The sequence below is a fragment of the Dermacentor silvarum genome, chromosome 4, assembly GCF_013339745.2.
Source record: "Dermacentor silvarum isolate Dsil-2018 chromosome 4, BIME_Dsil_1.4, whole genome shotgun sequence".
In the NCBI taxonomy this organism is placed as follows: domain Eukaryota; kingdom Metazoa; phylum Arthropoda; class Arachnida; order Ixodida; family Ixodidae; genus Dermacentor; species Dermacentor silvarum.
This window is the reverse complement of record NC_051157.2, coordinates 41,383,298-41,406,157: the sequence shown is the minus strand read 5'-3', so window position 1 is coordinate 41,406,157 and position 22,860 is coordinate 41,383,298. Positions and strand designations below refer to the sequence as shown.

Below are 22,860 nucleotides of genomic sequence, written 5' to 3'. Positions count from 1 at the left end.
AAAGTCTGACTTCTGTAGTCACTTTTACATATGTGGTGTTTCAGCAATGACTGTCTCGAATTATTCAAAATAGTGGATTCGAGACAAAATAATTTTTGCTGTTCATGATTTATAGCAGTGTCTGCACTAACAAACAGGTAGTACTAATATTCAGACAAGCAATAAAACTACAATGTAAACATAATGAAAGAATGACCAAAAAACAAAATTATTTAAGATTTACCTTGCCTGCAACGTTGCATCTATGAAGCTGCTGTTCACACCAGGAAGAAAAGACCAAAACTCCTCCTTTGGTGTCAGGTGCTTGGTAAAATTTTCTCCTGGCCTTAAGTTAGGCTCAGCTGCATTAAAAAAAGTAAAAGATTAATTAGTGCAACATTAAAAATTAGGTACAGTAGAATCTCGTTGATATGATCTTCATGGGAACCGAAAAGTAAAGTGTATCATCCGAAAATTGCATTACCCAACATATTATCCAACCAAATCGTATTATCGGGAAAAGAAAAAGAAACATATTATCCCGAAAAACGTATTATGCAGAATCGTTTCAATGAGATTCCACTGTACATGCATATGTACCTAATTTCGGAATTTCGTGCTATATAATACTGCATGCAAGAGAAAAAACTACACAAAGATGCATTAGTGGGCCATTTAGACATTTTTTTTTTTCATCTTGTACTTCTTCGTATACTTTCAGGCTTGTTGTGCAGTGTTGCTTTGAACTAAGTGCCTTAAAAATTTTTTACTTTTCCACTTATATACATTCAACAATGTTTTCACCTGTACAATTTATGTCATTTATGACTGCAAAAATATGAAATATATTGCCATGCCATGAGGAGTGCCACAGATGCCTGTCAACCCAATGTTTTCTTTCTTCCACCTCCAATCAGGCATTTAAATTCTAGTATGAAAAATCACTCATGATAAGTAAAATGATGACTTCACAGCTTGCAACGCACCTGGAGTGTACTCTGGTACCACAGACAATGGAGATGTGAGGCCTACGTCTGCAGCTTGGTCCACTGAAAAGTACTTCAGCTTGCTCTCCAGGCCACGGAGATTTTTCAAGATAGTGTCCTTGCCATTGGATAGCCTTGACGACAGCCTACAGAATAGCCAAAGCAGAATGCCAAGACCTCTGTTAATGGACTTTTTTTTTTTTTTTACTCAAAACTTCAAATTTACAGCCAACATGCCCTCAATATCGTAGACACAACTATTTTATGGCAAGTTCTCAATGCAAAAGCCACATGGAGTCGTGCAGCACCTTCACAAAGCACTTCTGGGTATTTGGCAGGAAAGAACTCAGAGTTTGCTGGTTTACGTTTGTTGCAGTGGAATAAGATTTCCTCCAGTAATTTCTACGATATTAAACTGTCAGAGCAATGTCATGATAGGGCCAGATGTCTACGGGTGATGCCAGTGGCATAGCCAGGGGGTTCCACACTGGGCACGTGCTCCCCCCTCCCCCCAATTTCTGGCCAGCCCCTTGTCACCCTCCCCGTCTCTGGTCGAGTGTGTGCCCCCCCCCCCCCCCCCCCCGCGCCCACAAAGAAAAAAGAAGAGAGAGAGAGAGAAGAAAAAGAAAAAAAGAGGAAGACGCAGAAGTAGAAGGCCATGCCACTAGTTGATGCTGTGCAAGTGTATATTCCTGTTACTGGCACACAGGATTACACCTGCCTAGCATCAACAGACCTCACCCTAGAGCCTGCAAATTTCTTAATATCAGGCCTTACAATACAAGTATGTACTGCAACTAACATCACATAAAATACTGCACAAGGCTAATATACCATATGAACACTACTAAAATATAAACACACTACATATACATCAATAGTATCCATCGCTCAGTGTTGGCACTCTCTTTGCAACTTCTACATGATCCATAGAAGGGGGTAATAAAGCAGAACAGAGGTCTTATTTTGTTGATATGTGTCGTGAAATGCACAGAAGCTGACAGTTAATACCCTATAGGAGTGTCTGCTCATTCATCACTGAACAAGAAATTGTCAACACGCAAAGAAAAGGTGTGCGTAAGTCATCCCTTCATAGTATATTACGGTTCAATAATTGCTCCGAATGCACACAAAACTACATCAGGCAAACCTTGGCTCCTTCTAAACACCAGAAACAACCATCCTGGGAGTACTTACGTATCTCGAAGCTTCGCAAGGTCAGCAACATTAGCCAGCTGAGCCAGGTCAGTGCCTCGCATGGTGAAAGCAGCAGGCACAAGGCTCGAGCCGTACACACCCAAGCTGAGGTACTGATAGACGCTTTCGTAGCCCACATCTTGTTCAGCATACATGCTGGCCAACACCTCCGGGTCCACCCTGTCCAACGGACTCATGGGTGAATCCAAGGGTGATGCGGGAATGGCTGGCAGTATCCGCAATGCACTCCCATAGGCCTTCTTGTTGTTGCCCCGCTCGGCCACGGAGCACCCTGGGGTCGGTGACATTTCGGCATCCTCAGGGGTCTCCCTTCCCGAACTGTTGCTGCTGCTGACTTTTGCTATTCCCTTGTTCTGATCTCGGCTTCCCACGCTGAGACCCATGAGCGCAGAGCTCTTGGCTACAGTTGGTAGCTGCCGCGGCCTCTCTGAGAGTGTTCGTGACGGTGGAGATTCGTGCGTTCCCTGTCGAGGAGCATCCAGGCTCAGGCTTCTCTCTCTCTGTGCACTTGACAAGCCCACGGTTTTACGGGCTGGTCTAGGACTGCAGGCCTTGGTCGGTTTGGGTTTCAAAGAGCTCTCTGCCGATAGTATTTTGTCTAATGTGCTCGGTGGTGGAGGATCACTTCCACGCCTCACTGTCTTGCGCACAGGTCTCGGGCTGGACACCAACTGTGTCTTGATTGGCTCTGATGAGTGGCAGCGGACGTGACGAGGCGAAGCGACACCGCATTCGTCCTTAGATTTCTGGGCTTCTCTGCTGCGCCGTTTGGTCGGCGCACGCTCAACAGAGACGTGCGCAGGGTTGGACGATGCTGAGTCTAAACATTCTTCTTTGGTAGGATCGACCTTTGGCTTAGCTGGCTTCTTAGTGATGTCAACGTCATAGCTGTCCAAGAGTACCTTTGCGACAGACACGGCCAATGAAACCTGACCGGCCTCCTGGAGTTTATCATGAAGTTCAAAGCACAGCTCACTGGACAGAGTCTTTTCAAAGGCTGGCTTAGGAATCAGGAGCTGGTTTTGACAGAGAAACTGACCACACAGCATTGCATGATTGTGCTGCAGGAGGCACAGGACAGCCTGCACTGGCGTTAGCAGAGAACAGGTACAGAATTCACCACTGTGCAGCTGGATGTAAATGTTGTTGCGAACACACCTCAAATCTTTCACATCTGAAAAGACAAAATCACAATCACAACTTTAGCTTACTTTCTTTTCTCCGTACTTAGTGAGACAACTCTAGTGTTAAGTATGCTGAGTGCCATTTATATACAGCCAGCCAAAAATTAAAATATGATCAGAACTGCACACCACTGGCCGCACCCTCCAAGGAAATATTTTACTGTTGCAGGAGTGAGTGCCATGATGTTTGAGTTGCACTTGAACTGCAATAGCAACTGCATTGACTTAACTGTGACATGTTGATGTCCAATCACATAATGACACATGGTTACCTAATTCTAAATTTACCACAAGTTGCAGAGATTGCACACTATTTTGATCAACTGTGCAAACATAGACAATGCATATGCAATGCATTGCAGAAATAGCACAATCACTACAATAAAGTCTTGCACTGATATTGGCACATTGTCGTGATGTGGTGAAGAATCACAGTAGCAAAACGCAAACTGTTAATTGGGCAAATCTGTGCCCGATAAAACAAGTAACGCTCAGCACAATGATAGCAGTGAGCACTACTAGTCGATCGTCAAAAATCTGATCTGCAAGTCGAGCGCATTGGCTTTTATACATGACTTGTCAAAGGTTCTAGTGTAGTTGCTTTTGCTTGTGTGCCTTCTAGAAAATGCTACACAATTTGTTGCGCCCATGCAATCTGATTACATCAGGTTCAGCGACAACAGACAATGGATAGAACCAGCGATAACATTCGAGAAACTTCCAATACAGAAAGGCACCTCTTGTGCTGAGCGATAACATTGTAACACAGACTGCCTCGTGAAAAACGTTCACAGACATCACAAACAATTTATACAAGCATAAATACTTAGCACAACACAGAATCATGGCACCAAGCCTAACATACCATGCAACAACCCCTACTTCCATCTTAATTTATACACCATATCTTAGGTTATCAAACCAGATCAGAAGTAAAGCACCTCAATAAAGTCACTTGTTAGTACGCATCATTGTGAGCAGAGGTTTCAGCTATGCAAACAAGACTAATGCTATGACTCATTCATAGCACACAACTAAAATAAAACTGAAAGGTTCCAGTTCGCTTTCTCACCTTTCAGCTCGTCATTCCACAGGACTATCTCTCCTGCTTGTGGATCAATCACACAAAGGCCATTGGAACTCCATGATATCAGAAATGGCAAGTTATGACTGCTGCAAAGAAAGAGAACAAAAACACATATTTAAAGGTTTTCTGCCATCACCTTAAAGAATACAAAACAAATTATCCAGCGGGTTTGAGACTTCAGCTATACTTTACTAGGAAAACGTTTAACTTTCATCTGATTGCTAGATGTATAAAAAATTTACAAACCAAAGGTGCAAAGAAGATATGAGAATTGAGAATGCTAGTACAGTTGACTTTCGTTAATTCGTCCCTGATGTGACCGCCGAAATTGATCGAATTATCTGGCGGATCGAATTAAACAAGATGCAGAAAAGAATGCCAGAACTCGCCACTGATTCATTTGGGAGTATTTACTCAAATTTAACACGCCTCTGAATCAAACGCCTGACAACTTTCTATGTGTCCAAAATGAAAAAGCTAACGCACAAATGACTTAAAGCTCCTAACCAAAGTAGTCAGCTAACGTGCACCTGATTTTAAAAATGGTGGCCAGTTTCCTTAAATCAGTTTCGCCGCAATACACCCATGTTATGCGGTAAAGCGTGTGCATGCCACGGAGGTAGTTTTATAGTTTCATATCCGATTGCACCGTGCAGGCAATTTTCATCCCAATTTACTTGGAAAACAACAGAAACCCATTAAAATAAGGTAAATAACATAATCAGACATTGTGAGCTACCTTTATTGCTTGAAAATCTTCCTAAGTGGGCCGAAAATAGGCATTTCTGACAGGAGATGACGTGTATTCAACGCATTAACTGTTTCCTATGCTCCGCCATGACAGACGCTGTCACTAAAGGAGTTGTTATTGGGATCACCATATGGGTCAGGCGCTTCGGATTGGTCAAGTTCGAATGCCAATTTTAGGATTGAAATAACGAATGTTTGGGCCCACAGAAATGCATAAGTGCCAGCGCGGACCTTCGGTCAGGATCTAATTACCCGAAAAATTGAATTAACCGGAGTTGAATTAACAGAAATCTACTGTAGCTGTGGAAAGCTATAACTAACATTTTGACTCCTTAAAATGCACTAATAAATATTTACTATCGACCAAAAAAAGTTTACGGACCAAGGGATTTGACAAAAAGCTGAATATCTCCGCAGCCTCAAAACGTAGTCTGGTATTCCCATTTCCAGCCTCTACTGGTATATGCAAACAACATTGTGATGTACGGTATTACTGGCTACATTTAAAGGCTGCTTGGATATTTAGCGTTTTCCGAGATCCCGTGGTCCGAAAACTTTTTTGGTCTTCATGCTGCATTTCATGCTGCATTTCTACATGCTGCATTTCTTGCGTGTTGCTCCACCAGGCAGCCATTACGACTGGGAAGCAAACCTAAGACAGTGCACTGCAATGCAACAGTCATGCAGCCACCAAATCAGTACAGAAAGCCTTGTTAACATATGAATAAATAGCAGTTTTATCTATTATAGAGTTTTAGCTGGTATGTGTTTATGTGTTAAGAGTTGCCGTTCGGGCAGGATGTTGTGACGGAAATGCTAACAGCACTACCAGTGGCTGTTATCAAACCAAAATGTTCTCGATTATTCTTCAGCTGTGTAACACTTGGTGGTGGTGGAAAGTACAGTATTAAGAGATTTGTGTTGCTACAACAATGTTTATAGCGGCAGATGAGGGTTTTCAACCACAGAATCCAACAAGAGACCCTGCATGGTCTGGTTGGACCCAGTGTCATAAGATGTTGCACCAGCAGTCGCTTTTGCAGTTACATCCTAGTAACATTAGCAATATCACTACAATGTTTATGTACCAGCTAAAACTCCAATTTTTAAAAGCCATATTTCTTTTATTATAATATTCTGGGTATTAAAGTTAGGACACGATCTCATAAAAAGAAAGCATCCACAACTGCCTTGATTGCTGAAAACCTTCATTGCTGCACCAGCCACAATCTCAGCAACAACTGAGCAACAAAAAATAATGGAATTGACACCAGAGATAACTGGGCTGTAATAACTTGAACATGCACTACACATGAGCAAAGAAATAAAAGGAGGCATGCCTCTATTGTCCTACCTTGCCCATACAGTCAGTAGTTTAGTAAATGCTGTTGTTGAGGCTGAGGATGCTGTGCTTCCAAAAATGCTAGAATCGGACCTGGGAATTGAGCAAACACAAAGACATTGCGAGTGGTTTAATGATACTTCGGAGACCATCATATTACAGTGACAATACCATGTGCAACAGGTCAAAATATCTAATCAGGCTTTAGCATAAATGATTACTGCTAACAAGAGAAAAAAGTGGTTTCTAAGTTCTTTTTTTTTTCATAGTTTAGATGCATTGGTAGTGAATCAATGTCACAGCTCTGTATGCAGTTGGAGTAGCTGTAACAACTAGAGCCCATTGCTGGGTGTTGGAGAAGAAGATATGCATTACTGCATAACTCGTATTTATGATCAGTGCATTAATGCTTTTTGTCGCAATGAGACAATGGGACCAGCCCATCCTTCTGCTGCATCAGCTAATGGCTGAGGGACCTGACCTAGTACAAAATGAAATCAAAACGAGAGCCTGGAACCTGTTTATTAGAGTTAAACCTGGATATAACGAAATTGACAAATTCCCGACAAACTTCGTTAAAAAGAGGATTTCGTTATATGCAGGTTCGGCGCGAAAATTTGAAAAAGAAAACTTACCGTATTTACTCGATTCTAACGTGCCCTCGATTGTAACGCGCACCCGTTTTCCGTGACCAAAAGAGAGGGGAAAAAAATCCTTTACAGTACCGCGCACCTCATGTTTTCATACAGAAATACAACTATCGCTCAAGACTTACTCCCAATACACTCAGGTTGCGATGAACAAAAAAGTCCCAGTTTCGCCCGAAAGGCGAAGCATCGATTGCGACAGCAAATTAGCAGACAGCTATAGGAAGTAAAGATAGTAGTTTTATCGGCCGTATAAACTTGTAAACATTCACTGTTTAACTAAATTGGTAGACTAATGCCTAAGCACACGTACTACAGCACATGGTCAAAGCTACGGGAGCTAGGCTCGAAGTGCGTAGGAGGTGGCCATATTGAAATGCCGATGGCGATATGGTAGCGCAAATTTAGGGTCGTACTCGATTATAACGCGCAGGCAATTTTTGGACCCGTTTTATCGGAAAAAAAGAGCGCGTTAGATTCGACTAAATACGGTAAGTAAGCAAAAGGGTAACAGACGGCAGAGCTCACCTAAAACATTTATTTCACGGTAAAAAAACTGCGTGATTTTACTTTGTTGTTTGTTCTTGATGGACGGCAGCACTGACCGTTCGTACGACATCAATGAACACAATGCTGCTCCGTCATCGTCCAGCAAGCGGGATCAGGTTTGAATGAAGGGAGGGGGAAAGGTCACGCCCGCGGCGGCAAGATCGCCGGGTCGAGAGATGCAGGCCCGCCTAGCGCACGCACGCACGCACGCACACGTGCGTTGCTCTCGCCTCGCAGTTGTCGTGAATTCAAGCGCGACTCTGCCGCTTCGCATTCCGCGCGGCGGAGAAGGTGCTTCCGGCTGCTGCTCGTGCATAAATGACAAAATTTGGGGCGAAATCTCTAGGTTGTCGGTGGGGAAAATTCGTTATTTCGAGGGGGTCTCCCGCTGCCACTTCGTTACGTAGAGGCATCAAATACATGTGCTTCTATGGAGTAACGGCGGGGAATAGAAAAACTTCGTTATATTCAGGAATTCGTTATATGGAGGTTCGTTATAAGCAGGTTTAACTGTATATACTATCAGTTTAACAGGAGTGCTTTAATACTGTTATGAGCTAAAACATAACATAATAGGTGGATAGAAAGGAAAGAGAATAACGAAGTGGTGGCAGTCAGACCAGCAGCAATTGGTATGCAGAATAAGGTGTTACTACTTCATTTGTGCTGCTCACATATTTGCACAGCTTGGGCCTCAGACATTATGAGAGAGCATTTCGCGTCAGCAAGACAGCAACAACAATATGCGTATCTGCAGCAAAAGTGTGCCCCTTTATTTTAAATTTGTATCCTAAAAGGCAAGTAGCGTTGGCTAAGGCACACACTTCATAACAGAATATAATTATACGCTTCCGTAAAAAAAAATCACCACCAAAGCACTCCGTACAGATGGTTAACCAGCGAAGCTGAAACGTGCGGCCCCGGTGTTTAGCAGTGGGTTAATCCCCGACGCTGTATTGAAGCATTTCTCAATTATTGGTTACATGTTTGTGTTTCCAGTGGAACGCAAGCACCAATGGCGAGCGGATGCTGCTAACCACGATGCCGAGCTAACTCAAGATATCGAACGCATGCGACAACGACGAGCCGAGGAGGCGGCATTGCGGGTAGAGCAGCGTCAACGTGCCAATGACGGGAACGCATTCACTAACGACTCACTTAACGGGCTGCCAATGGAGCGTGCGGTTGGGTGCAGCGTAGAGAACGATGTAACTGACGGCGCAGCCAATGGAGACTTTTATAGAAACATGTGGCGAACGGTTTTTCGTTTCGCCTAGCCATATACAGCTTTTGCTGTAAAACACAGCAGCAATCACGGCACTTGCTTACCTATACGTGACTAACTTGACTGGATTGGTGGCAAGAGCTTCCTTGAACTGGTGAGTTTTGAGCACACTGCCCTTGAGATCAGCCTGCACACAAGAAGGCACAGAGTAGTACAGCTGTTATTGGTACAAAAGCAAAGCATTGAGCTACACGCCAACAGTTTGCCTGGAGCTTTGGTTTGGTCCTCTCATTTTAATATAATACATATTGAGAATTCATAAGAAAAAAAACTCGCCAAGCATTAACTCTTCATCAATGCCAGTGGGTGACTAGGAAACATGTGCAAGCACACACCCACACACACAAAAGAACACTAGTGATAGGCAAGTAATTAATAGGTGGTGTCTAGTGGTGCACAGGACAAGTTTGCTTGGTCGACATGGCATCCGTGGCAACTCGTCAGTGGCAACCCTGCTATTCTTATCAGCTTCCAGATAATCAAAACATGCTACAAGCACCACTGCAGCATTTGTGACGTCATACCATGCCACACATTCCTTTTATGCTCCACAGCACTGGGTCGACTGACCTATCAGCACCCTGCTGCTTCTTTGTGAAAGCACGAAAAGAGTGGTACAGACAGAAGAGTGACACAAGTCTATTAAAAAAATGTAACACACTGACCACTCTATCCTCTCCACACTGCTTACAACAAAGATAAACAAACCTATCCAACTTTCAGTTCTTCTATCCTGTCCTTGTCCCCCACCCCCTTGCCATTCTTACAGCGCAGGTGACCCACAGTGCGTAAAAAATGGACAACACAAGTATTCACTTTCAACACCATGTCAATGCTTGATTTTGCCTGTCTCTTTCTCATCTGTGCAGCATCTGCACGTTTAAGAAACAAGTGCGAAATATCAACAAATCTCATCTAGAAGTCTCAAGGAATTCTACTTCATTGTTACCTGCCATATCCTTGACCCTGGACGGGCTGCGTAAATGCACATGGAGTCCTGAGGCTTGCTGCCTGGGTAGAAACAGCCACCAAACTCGCCGTCCCTCAGTTTCTTGCCAACTTGAGTGAACTTTTCCCTGTGCAGAAGAAACAAACAATACTGTCAATAATCGCCAGCACATCTGGTAAGATAAACACAATGCAGCAATGTAAAGCAGGAAAGTAATTCTATAAGTAAAAGAACCCGTTTAAGAGACACTAAAAGCCTAAACATTAATTCAATGAAAAGTACCGTATTTACTCGATTGTAATGTGACCACGATTGTAACGCGAGGGGTGACTTTTCATTTCGTCCATCAAGAAAAAATAAAACCACGAAAGTAACGCAAGGGGTGACTTAATGTTGCGTCCAGAAAAAAAAAAAGAAGAAAACCGCTGAAGTACGCGAGACCACCGGATACATGAAAAAGACGCAGTGTCGCCCGAAATGCGAAGCATCAATTGCAATAGCAAATTAGTACAGAGCTATACGGAGTAAGGACAGTAGTTTTATCAGCCATATGAACTTGGACACATTCGCTTACTAACTGAATTAACAAGCATGGTGTCAGCGCGCACAAGCAAACATGAATAGATCACACTCGATGACCGCACACAACCGCTGTCAAAACGCTGGCGTGAGCAAGCGTGGCAGCAGCTGCTAGTGAAGGTTCGTGTGGTCTATCGCTTCAATGGAAACTGAGCGGCAAACGGACAGCGCGTACAAAGGTAAGAGCCGTCCCTCGCGTGCGTCCCTCGCGTGCTTTCACTCGCATATTTCACTTTAGAATTGGGTGCATCTTGGCCCTTTTTAGACAACTTGAATTTCAGTATTCGATTGTAACGTGAGGATCGACTTCAGGTTGAAAAAAATCTGGAAAAAACTTGCGTTACAATCGAGTAAATACGGTTACAGAAAAGTGCTCTAAGATCTCCAGTGCACCACTTTAACTGAGATGGGAGCTTTTCTAAGCAAGAAAATGACAAATGTAGAACAGAACTGGCCTTATAACTGTGAAAACACAGTACCAGCTTCAGTGATGCAACACCCCCATTATAATTGGTAAAACAGTGGTGCTTAAAACATAGCTGCCATTGTGTCACTTCCAGTGCCTGCAGGACACATGTAAGTGGATGCATGCGAGCCATAGCATTCTGTCTGATGGCAGCTAGAGATGCTTGCCAAGCTTAGCACCATGGATGCTACCACATTGTTTTTTGGTATTTCAAAGTATTACAGTACATGCAACAAAAGAACATGTCTTTCACGTTCACTGTCCTCTGCCTGCCTGCCTGTCTGACTGCAAACTGTCACCACCACAAAACGATATCCTTCAGTCGATCTTCTCCATAAGGCTGCACTCATGTTAACAGTAAGGTGTTCTAGTGTGGAAAGGTGAAATATCGGAGCGGAACAACGGCGGGACGACTTCTTAAAAGACCTTATTCACCGGCTGACTTCAACGACGCCCGATCCTTCCCTTCGAATGTTTGAACTCCACGATGGCATATTGTACCGTTGTAACATGCGCCCTGACGGCCCTGACCGACTCTTAGTTGTCCCTTCGCATCTGCGCCGGACTGTTCTCGCCCAGCTTCATGATGTGCCGACTTCCGGTCACCTTGGCGTGTCACGGACTTACGACCGCGTTCGTCGGCGCTTTTTTTGGCCTGGTCTTTACCGTGACGTCTGCCGTTACATCGCTGCGTGTGACCTTTGTCAACGACGGAAAAAGCCGACCACACTCCCTGCTGGCCGCCTTCAACCACTTGACGTGCCATCAGAACCATTCTTTCGTGTAGGCATTGATCTTTTAGGCCCCTTTCCTACGTCTGTTTCGGGAAATAAGTGGATTGCTGTCGCAACAGACTACGCCACCCGATACGCAATCACACGGGCTCTTCCGACAAGCTGTGCAACCGATGTCGCCGATTTCCTGCTAGAAAACGTCATCCTTCACCACGGTGCCCCTCGACAGCTCCTTACCGACCGAGGCCGCTGCTTTCTTTCTAAAGTTGTTAATGACATTCTACACTCGTGCGCGACTAAACACAAACTTGCTACTGCTTACCATCCACAAACGAATGGTCTCACCGAGCGTCTCAACCGGACCCTTACTAACATGCTGTCCATGTATGTCTCCGCTGACCATCGCGACTGGGACGTTGCATTACCATTCGTTACCTTTGCCTATAATTCTTCTCGCCACGATACCGCAGGCTTCTCTCCATTCTTCCTCTTGTTCGGCCGCGACCCTACGCTACCTTTCGACACCCTTCTGCCTGATAGCCTGCATTTCACATCAGAGTACGCCCGGGACGCCTTACTCCAGGCACAAGAGGCACGCCATATTGCCCGACGTCGACTTGCGGACTCGCAGGAAAATCAGCGGCGCTTATATGACACCCGCCATCGTGACGCCCACTACACGCCGGGCGCCCTGGTTCTGCTTTGGTCTCCGTCGCGACGCGTTGGCCTCTCGGAGAAGTTGCTTTCACGCTACTCTGGCCCTTACCGCGTCTTGCGTCAAGTAACCGACGTCACCTACGAAATCGCCCCTCTTGACCCCACCGTGGCTCAGCCTCGTTCCGATGTAGTCCACGTGGCGCGTCTTAAGCCGTATCATTCGACCGCCTCCTAACCAGCACCGGGTCGGTGCTTCAGCCGCCGGGGGTCATGTTACAGAGCGACGAAGAAGACGTTTGGTCATGACTTGAAGAAGACGACGCTCTGGACTTCGCGAGCTATGATCTTGTCAGCCGCTGCCATACTTGTAAATACAGTGTAAATATATTTCTTGCTTCTTTTCCCCGTAACAATATCTTACGCAGAAAGTACAAAGGTACAGCTAGTTACAATGTAGTACACACACTATTAGACTGCCCACCTGATTGTATCACCGAGATAACATCTTGTAAGAGTTGAAGCAAGGAGCCGATCTTGTGCGAAGTTCAGTTGCACAACTTTGGAGTCTAAGCGCATCAGGGTGCTCGGTGGCGACTGGAACAGACTCTTGGCCTGCAAGGGAAAAGGGGATACACTTTTCCAGAAATTACCACAATGGCACGTGTCCCTCAACATCAATACTATTTGCAGCATACAAAAGGCAATCTTTTATTTGAAATCAAGAGCAAATTGCATAAAAGATGACCAACTCACTATCAAGTACCAATCCTCTTAGTTAGAAATCAGCAAACACACACTTTTCTCAAACACACAAACATTTTTTTGTACTCCTTCATATCGCACGCATCTAACGATTGGAGTCACCTTCCTGTTGACATTGTATCTATATCTGATCACTATCTTTTTTGTTGTTCTTTATCTATGCATTCTCACTGTGATAATCCTATGTTATCGTTTGGTGCATTCACCCCTCCCCTTTTTTGTTTCGAGTTACAATGTCTGCATTTCTGTTCGATACTTGTTTTGTATTCATGATATTCTACTAATACTGTATCATTCTGCTATTGTTCTTTTTTATATTATGTAACCCACTGCCCTCTACAATACCTTGTTGCTTGAGTGTATGTAAAAAAGTCGCAGTTTCGTCCAAAAGGCAAAGCATCAATTGCAATAGCAAATTCGTGGAGAGCTATACAGAGTAAGGATAGTAATTGTATCGGCTGCATAAACTTGGACACATTCGCTTACTAACTGAATTAACAAGCATGGTGTCAGCGCACACAAGCAAACATGAATAGATCACACTCGATGCCTGCAGACAACCACTGTCAAAATGCTGGCGTGAGCAAGCGCGGCAGCAGCAGCTAGTGAACGTTCATGACGTCTATCGCTGCAACGGAAACTGAGCGGCAAAAGCACAGCGCATACAAAGGTCAGAGCCGTGTGGAGATGGCTTTCAAGATACGGCGCGCGCGACAGCCTGTAGCCACGCAAAGTACAAGTACGCAGTTGCTGGCAGAATAGAAGCAACACCACCTCCTTCCCGCTTTCCTCCTTTCGCGTGGGAAATTGAGTCGCCAGTTCCCCTTGCGCCCGGTTGCAAGATACGCAATTGGTGCTGCAGCTAAAAGTCGCCTCCCCTCCCTCCCATCCCCCCATGACCTTTCACACGACGGAAGACATAGTGCTTGCTCTCCGTGAAAGCGCGTGTCCCTCGCGTGCTTTCACTCGCACATACAGCATACGGCGCACGGCGACGATTTTTTCACCCCTCTCCGCTCTGCGTTCACTCTCCGTGAAAGCGCGTGTCCCTCACGCACTTTCATTCGCGCATACAACATACGGCGTGGCGATGATTTTATCGCCCTTGGACTTTATACGGAAACTCACGGCGACGGCAGAAATCCGCTTGGAGTGTCCATGTAATTGCCATTGCATAAAAACAAACCAACAAACAAATGAACAAATAAATTAATAAAACGAACCCAGTTTATATTACAAAAATCCAATCAAACCCCTCAACAGGAGCATGCATGTTAGTTTTTTGTGGTGGAATGCTTGTTAAAATCAGGGCAAATTGAACATCATTAAGACAGGGGATGGAAAAGGGGGCAGACCGAAAACAGTATTGCAAAAATAACCCAATGCACAATACATTTTTCCAGCTCAGTACCTTTGCAAAGCCTTCATTCCAAACTTGTAAACAATTCCATAATTCTACATATCGCTACAACTGGTTGGTTGTAGAATCACAAATTAGTTCTTTATTTGAGCAAACACAGCACTCGTGTTTGTTCACTGTGTTACGTCCTTGTATTGAAGTGTGGTGCCATATTACAACTTGCATATAGTACGTTGATTTAGGGGCACATTAAAGAACCCATGGTGGTCAGAACTAATCTGAAGCTCTCTGCATGGTAATTCTTATATATGACTTTTCATGCATGAATATAATGTGACCACGAACATAACATAGGGTGGGTATTTCGACAACTAGAAAAATAAAGATACTATGATTATAATGCAAACAATGTGCAATGCAGGCATATCCACTGATTAAGAACATATCCTTCAAGCCATAATGCGATGAGCAATCTATTATATGGCTAGTAGCAGATCGATTATCACGCTTTGCTGAAACATTCTAACTAAGGCATGATGAGCTACACAGAGGGGCTAAATGCGAGAGTGACAGCGTAACTGCACCGTGAGGCAAAAGTGTGCTTCAACATGAATGTACCTTGGATGTAGACACGTTGAGGACGGAGACCTTTCCAGTACTGTCGGCGGCAAAGAGTCGGGTTCCCACACTGTTCCACTCCAGACATGTGACCACACTTCCCTTGTGCTCGAAAGACAGCTGCAGCCTCTGCGCCTGCACTGCGGGTCTCCTGGCATTGTGCTCCATGACAACAACATGCCCACGACTGTAACAGTGTGCAATGAGTATCACACCTGTGAGATCCTACTCCCCTGAGTTATCTACTGTTGATAATGCACAAGTGTACTATCAAATGAAATTGTCAAATGGGTGTGAAAGAATGGGGAGGAGAAGTACATGCACCAGCCTGAGCACTCGCACGGAAAAAGAAAACTGAGAAATAAATTAATAATAATAAATATAATAATAATAATCAATGTCATATCTGGAATCCTTGAGTTCCCTCCCTGAAACCCCTTGATACATTTACAGAGTAGTAATCATACTTGGGATGTTTACAAGAGTTCATTCTTAATATGAGAAAAACAAAATTGAGTAATGTACAGAAACAGTTACACCGTGCTCAGTGCTGCGGTAAAATTATTTTTCTCACATAAACACAGACACAAAGGTATTGCCTAGTAAAACACCAAAGAGAATCTAAAAGATGTCTTTACAGAACTATCCATTTGTTGATCCCGAATGCCTATGAGCATGTGTGAGAAAGAAGTGGTGCTTGAAATTAGTGCAACCAGCTAAACTGACTTGAGTTATATAATCCAAAGGACAAAGTGGCGTTACACACACCTAGTGGCGATACCAAGGACGAAGTCATCCGGTGCCAAGGCAACCTGTGACACTGCACCCTCCTAAAAAGGAATGCATATATCTGATTACAAACCATATTAGTAGACATTTCATTTATAGCAATCGTCTACAAACTTATTCCAGCAAACTGCAAGCAATGGCACTCCAAAACCTTTAGAAATGAAGTATGAAAATGTTGTGCTGTGTTAATGACTGTGCCTCTAGCGCAAAGGCATTCTTGCTATATATTTCTTATTGCAAAAAATTACACACAAATCTGCCTCATGAGCACATCTAGGTGTGAAAGAGCAGCTCTCAGCTCCAAGAGCAGATAAAAGCGCAAAACACATTTAGTAAAATCTGCTAAGCATATTATTTTTACGCAAAGCTAAATTAGATGGCTGCATTAGAAACGTTTATTGAAGAAAGTGCCTGTTTTATACTGGAACAAGACAGGTGTGATTGGATGGGCTATGCTGTGCGACAATATTAGAAAGCGTGGCCACTGGGCCTCACTCAGCATCTCTGCCTCATATTTCAAGTCCTGATAGAACAGTACCACACTTTGTGACAAGGGTATATGGGGGTTGATCGAAATGCTTAGCTTGATTGTTCACCAGTCCTTGACTGCCTACGTACGTGACTAATAAATAAAGGAACAAAAGTACAGGATTTGTAATAGGGCAGTTATCTTACTGTATGTCCAATGGCACTGCGATTTACACAAATCAAAAGGCGGCATTTACAAGGCACCCTTTCAATTCAAACATTAGATAATTCAAGACAATTTTCAGTATTGATGAAACACATCAAAGTTGAATCAATGGAAGTTGGCAGCATTAAAATAGTACTGACAAAATTTTTGTTTCCATTTCTGTTCATTGCTACACCACTGTTAAGCTACTACTAATTGCAGTGAAATCTCAATTCCTGGAGAATGCAACAAATAATTAAATACATCATACATAAATGTAACCAACTCAATAATATGCGCCTAGCACAGCACGGCTTCAAGCTTGAAGCAGAACTCCTCATTACATCACGGAAATCGAAAGTGGTCATCATGTGCTATCACAAATCCTTGAAGAACCGGTCAGTCAGTTTGATGCAGTGGCCGCAAGCCACACAATGACCTCATCACTGAGGGCTGGGGCTACATTCTTGAACAGTCACTTTCAGGACTATCACTTTTACTGCGCATTCATTAGATATGCAAGCAGATAAGATGCCCATTGCTCTATTAATGCAATGGGCGGGACATAATGTCCCACATAAGTGAAAGCATCCGTGATATGATTAATTGACAATATTGCCCCTGGGTGTACTGTGTCCTCGGCCATGGTGTGGCCTATAACCACTGCACCAGGCTGAATTGCCACTGTTCATGGTCTGCACTACCACGCAACGACTATCTCTGATATGATGATATAAAGAGGAGTCCTGCTTCAAGCCCAAAGCTGCGTTGCACTTGGCATGCACTTTAATTAGATGCATAAAAGTATATAATTAATTATTTGTTGCATGCTCAAGAAATTCAGGCCCGATGTCATGATGTTGATGTCAGGCCCGGGGGCATGCCTAAATTGTTTGGTCCATTAACTTTCAACCAATCTACTTATAAAAAAGAAACATGGATCATATTTAAAGCATCAATAGAGTCATTGTATGGTCATTTGATTATTCACTTCGCCCTGCTTGTAATTTATTGAATTATGTACACAATTGTAGTAAAATGTATGATAGAAATAAGTTACAAAAAGTTAATCGGCGCTATCCTTTTGAGGAAATTGTGAAAGGAATACATTTAAACAGTCCCCAAGCAACCTCTGACATTTTTTTACACATTTCAAATAAACACGCATCGTGTACAGAATGCCGTGAGGATAATCTTTGGCGAATGCAGCTGAGCTATGCGGCGTGGGGAGGCCACAAATTCAAAACACAATACTGTGCTCCTCTCCTGGACTTTCCAGTGCCCCTCTGCACATGGTGATGTCAACAGGGTGAATGCTGTTGATTGGTCGACCCACAAGAACCTACGACTTTCGGTTCATCTGCTGGCACGCCATCATGCAGTTGATGCCAGTCGTATGCCTGCTCTTCCTAGTTGTATTGCTTGCTTGTGCACACATGTGTTGCATGTTTCGGTTTGCAATTCACAGTGCAACATCGCTCGTGATTAAAGGACACATTTACAATAGTAAAAACAGAAAAGAAAGAAGGAAACACATAATGAAGTCCTTTGCCGCCACCAACGCGATGCTCCAGCTTTCTTTTTTCTCAAAGGTGCTGGTAATGTACACCCTGAAAATGGCAGTGGGGCATCTCTGCGGTCTCTGCAACACATCGTGGTACGGTATCAAGCTGTGGGGCTGGAAAAGCACCATCGAGTAATGGGGCCTCCTACGACCATTTGCTTGCACTTTCTCTTTTCTATTTGTACGGTGGGTTGTCGGGCCTCTAACAATGTATTGTAAAAAAACGGGCACTGGTCACATATAATTCACAGAACAGGTTCCCTTGCGGCCCAGCCCTGCTTCACAGAAGCACGGGGCACGGGGCCCGGGCCGGGGCAGTTAGCCGAAAATTGCGGAGTCATGCTAACTGGATGTGGACAGTTTATTGAAACAAACAAAAAGAAACGAGAATGTGACATCGATAATAACATAGCGTCCTTGTGCAATTTAGAGGATTTTAGAGGTGTACACAGTGAGGAGAAGAAACTACTCGAGGGAAGAGACGAGAAGGGGAGGAAGAAACAAGTGGCAGCCGAATTCTTTATGATCAAAAGCCTGTAACTCTGCTTTTGCAGCATCATTTTCAAAAATTCTTGCGGCTTCATGTCCGTTGTAGATTCATACACAACTGGCACTATATAATAAATTTTCGACCTTGGAGTTGTTTATGGGCCCTTTAAGAAAGATGCAGACAGCAATTGCATAAGAAATAAAAATGAACTTAGGTTTTAAATATGCTCACAGCTTGCACGCTAACAAGTGGTGTGGAAAAATGCCAACAAATCTCTTTGTCTCTCTTAGACAATGGGGGGAAAAAAAAAACCAAAATATGAAGCAGTATGCTGTACAGCTGCTTTTGGAAAAGGAGATGAGTCACACTGCCAAAGGTAAGAGAGTTTGACTGCCATCAAAGGAGAAACTCTTAACTAGCAAATTCAGATGCAGAGAATAAATGCGCATATATGGGGCAATAATAAGTGTGCAGCAAGCAAAAAATACAACAGCCCGCGTCATAAACACAAGCAGCACAACTGCTCTATTCCATCATGATAACATGTCTCAAAACAAAGCTCTTAGCAACTACCAAGTGGAGTGAAAGAAATCATGCTGCTCCACTTTATATAAAGCAGAAAGTAGGACAGCTCTAATTACAATGGAATCTTGCTGATACAATCTTCATGGGAACCAGAAAATAAAGCGTATCATCCAACGTATTATCCAACTAAATCGTATTATCGGAAAGAAGAAAAAAAAAAACATATCAGTCCCGAAAAATGTATTACGCAGAATCGTATCAATGAGGTTCCACTGTAAATAAATATTAAGCTAAGTTTGCATTCTGCCACTAGTTTCCATTTTGGTAGTAGACATGACCATGAAGATTTCAAGGAAACTCTGAAGGTCAAACCAAATGACAAATTCCAAAAATGATATACAATATGTAGAGCATGGTGTTTAATTCAAATGTTCCCACTTGCTTAGAAAACAAAAATAAATGTAGTACATCAATTTCTTGTTCCCGCCACCAACATAACGCATTGATTAAATGAATAGGATTGGTTTCAAGAGTCCACACCTTGTTTGTGATTGTTGTAATGTATGCAGTGGTGTCTCGATGGAACATGAACACATCTCCAGTTGTAGCCCCGAAGGCGAGATACCGTTTGGATGCGTCAAAGCAGGCATACTGTGCAGAGAATGAACTGTCAGTGATACATAAAAAAAATAGAATAGAATGTTTGTATTGAAAAACTAACACTGCAATATACAGCTTTGCCAGTTTTGCCAGTCTTTAAAAGTATTGTTCTTTACATTTAAACATGAAAAGCACCACACCAATGAGTTTTACTACTCAAGATTTGTGTTCGTTCAAACTGAACAGAACAACTAGGTTACCATATAAACATATTTTGGTTTGGCCTCTCATGTGAATACAGCTTAATAGAAATATTTTCACGTTAGTTGGCTGTCAGAAACTAAAACATAAAATTAAACAGGCACACCGGTTTAAAAAAGGCACATTAATAATTCCTCAGTCCTGGTAGATGCATCCGTAACACCTGCTTTCAATAACAACGGTTGCTGCTAATTTTATGTCTGCATCCTTTATCATCCTTATATGCTCTTGCGCCCATGATATTATTACTTACTGGGCCTTGTGCCTCGGAAGAAACATTATCTGCTTGGAGGGGTGTTGTGGCACACAGGATGTGAAACAAGCCTCACCAGTATCCCCTAAGTTATGGCCAACTACAGTAAACTACAGAAGACTGTTTCTATAATGAATAGCATCCACTGCCCTGCTTTCTTTTTTTTTTTTTTTCTGGAAAGACATGCCCTGAAAAGTTCATTACACTTCATCAGCTTTACATGCTCGCACTCACAGATGCCATTCTGAGTGTCCTGCATTGTCCGAGATATATGCATCCGTTTTGCCTGACAGCAAAAATAATGATGTGACGCAAGAAGACGTACCTTGACCCTAGTGAGGTTTCTGATTGGAGCAAGGATGCCATCAAGCGACTGGTATTCTGCCAGTACAAAGGGTGCCTGTGAGGTCAGCTCGGCTCCACCTTCGGCCATGCGCTTTGGCTAGGTAAGCTGCAGCACAGCCTGACCACTTGGCACTAGGACACAGTGGTCCACACATGGTTACTCCTTGTTGCTGGCACAGTGCAGGCCATGCTGTCAAATGTGTGAGTCTGCAAAACAGGTCCCGAGAGTGAAGAAATAAGGTGCGGGGACTCTCAGTCAGAACGTGTACATCCGGATTCATTGTTATGTCGGTAAGGGAACTATCATCGACGTTTTTTTTTATGCTGGCCAAACGCTGTGATCAGCTGCTCGAAATAATACGCAGAAAAAAATGTCTATCTTTAGAGCGACAAAGCTGTGGCCAGAACAATGCATGCCGTAGATTGCACGCGCGGCTTTCTGTGAACTACGTTGTCCCAGCAAACACAACGACCGTTTTATTCAACATAAAGTGAAAACACATCAACAAGTGTGTAGTTATACGTATAACGCTTTGTCTGGTCGCGAGGATCGACCCGCTGCAGGATTGAGAGGGATTTGATGTACATGATGGTGTTACGTGTCCAAATAAAACGACAATTTAAAAGTTATTAGTTTTTATGATATATCAGCGCTGGACAATACGTCATTCATTCATGCCTGGCATTTGAAGTTAGCCATCATAGGGTTTCAGACCGCGGTTACATCGTTACATGTCGAGAAATGCCGGATTAGCAGCTGGCGCACGCAATTTGATGCACGAGATCCGTTGACCTCGACAAGTGTATCATGTTACGAATCAGTTAAGGAGAGTGAAGACAATAATTAGAAGGCGGACAGCTCTTATTTGTTCAAGTGAATGCACAAACGTAGAATATTTCGGTTTGGAAACGGTGATATCGAGACGCAACAACTTTGCAGATAACGGCCAGTCACATCGTAGTTGCGTAAAGCGTAAATTATTCATAGTGGCCCACACAGAGTCGTTACACAGGCCTACAGTAAAGGTCTCGAGCCCCATACTCAAACCATCATCAATGCACGCTGAAAACCACTACCGAAACACATTAGTAAGCTAAAACAGCATAACGTACGGGAATTTAAGCCTATTAATCGCTCAGGATACGAATTATGATGGGCTGAAAGTGATCGGTAGCCTTGCCGTTCAAAACGATGCTGCAGAGTTGCGAGTTCGTCCATAGACAGCTGTGATACATTATTCCATGGTAAGCCAGCCTAAATCCTTGGATTTATCCTCGAGATCAGCCTTAGATTCACATCCATGACAGTGATCCATAACGATGAGCACAAGTGGCTCCATCGAGTGCACATGAAGAGGCCGTAAGTTTCGGTTTCGCTTTCAGCGGAAGCCAGCTGAGCCGCTCGTTTGCGAAGCGATTCGATGTTGGAACGAAATAAGTAAGCGTTTCGACCCGAGAGCTGTGTTTTTTTTTGGCAGCTTTTCACTCGCACAGACGTAATATCTACTGCAAAACTTACGGCAGTTCTTCAGGCGAGCAGTTTGAAAGGATTTTGAGAAGGAGACAAAGGTTTAATTAATAGGAAAATGCTGCAAATCATCCCGGGTGTAGCGCACGAGATACATTCGGCCAGTACGAATGAGTACGAGTGTTTACATGGTGTCCACTTCGGCTGGTTGGTTACGGTCCAGTCACAGCGTTATGCGAGCGACATCAGCGAAACGCTTGCAAACATGTAGTACTTTGTCAGATGTCTGTAGCGGGCGGTCCGGGTTGTCTCAATTTCAACCGAAATAAAATCCTGGCTACGCCATTGCTTGTCTGTGCTTTACTTTATTCTATGGCTTTACGTTTACGCTTCAGCGCAAATACGGTAATGAGAAATCGGCGCTTCGCAATGGCGGAGAGACTGGTGGAGAGTGAGGGCCTGCTCACTAGGCAAGAATCTGTCGATAAATTCAATCTTACCAGTTTGTTCACAGCTCCTATGGATTTATGGTGGTGCCATACAGAATATGGTGGTGTCTACAGAATTTGTTTGCGAGATGTCAGCTGGTTGCATCCTTATGAGCAAAGATGGCATGATTGCTAATATTGACATTGATGAGGCAAGCAGCTCTGCTAGACACTACGCAGAGCAAACAGAAATCAAGATGCCTGTGATATGAGCATAAAGCAGAGGAACTGACAATAAAAATCCTGTGCTGA

At 43.6% G+C, this 22,860-nt stretch overlaps 1 protein-coding gene across 3 annotated transcripts in view; it reads right to left on the bottom strand.

Annotated features, from left to right (window-relative positions):
* The window catches only part of LOC119449839 (Hermansky-Pudlak syndrome 5 protein-like), a 39,955-nt gene extending 17,981 nt beyond the window's left edge, over positions 1 to 21,974 (bottom strand). The window contains exons 1-13 of one of the 3 annotated variants that reach the window (XM_037713106.2): positions 21,834 to 21,974; positions 20,633 to 20,859; positions 19,734 to 19,844; positions 15,921 to 15,982; positions 15,153 to 15,339; positions 12,894 to 13,024; positions 9,977 to 10,103; positions 9,072 to 9,154; positions 6,559 to 6,639; positions 4,440 to 4,540; positions 2,163 to 3,357; positions 966 to 1,111; positions 224 to 341 (exon numbers count right to left, since the gene is read on the bottom strand). In XM_037713106.2, coding sequence (XP_037569034.1) covers positions 224 to 341; positions 966 to 1,111; positions 2,163 to 3,357; positions 4,440 to 4,540; positions 6,559 to 6,639; positions 9,072 to 9,154; positions 9,977 to 10,103; positions 12,894 to 13,024; positions 15,153 to 15,339; positions 15,921 to 15,982; positions 19,734 to 19,844; positions 20,633 to 20,740 — 2,450 coding nt within the window. In that variant the 5' untranslated portion in view covers positions 20,741 to 20,859; positions 21,834 to 21,974. Of the gene's footprint in view, positions 1 to 223; positions 342 to 965; positions 1,112 to 2,162; positions 3,358 to 4,439; positions 4,541 to 6,558; positions 6,640 to 9,071; positions 9,155 to 9,976; positions 10,104 to 12,893; positions 13,025 to 15,152; positions 15,340 to 15,920; positions 15,983 to 19,733; positions 19,845 to 20,632; positions 20,860 to 21,765 lie in introns of all 3 variants that reach the window. The other 2 variants (XM_037713107.2, XM_049665474.1) reach the window with 2 other exon arrangements.
* Positions 21,975 to 22,860: the final 886 nt, after the last annotated feature.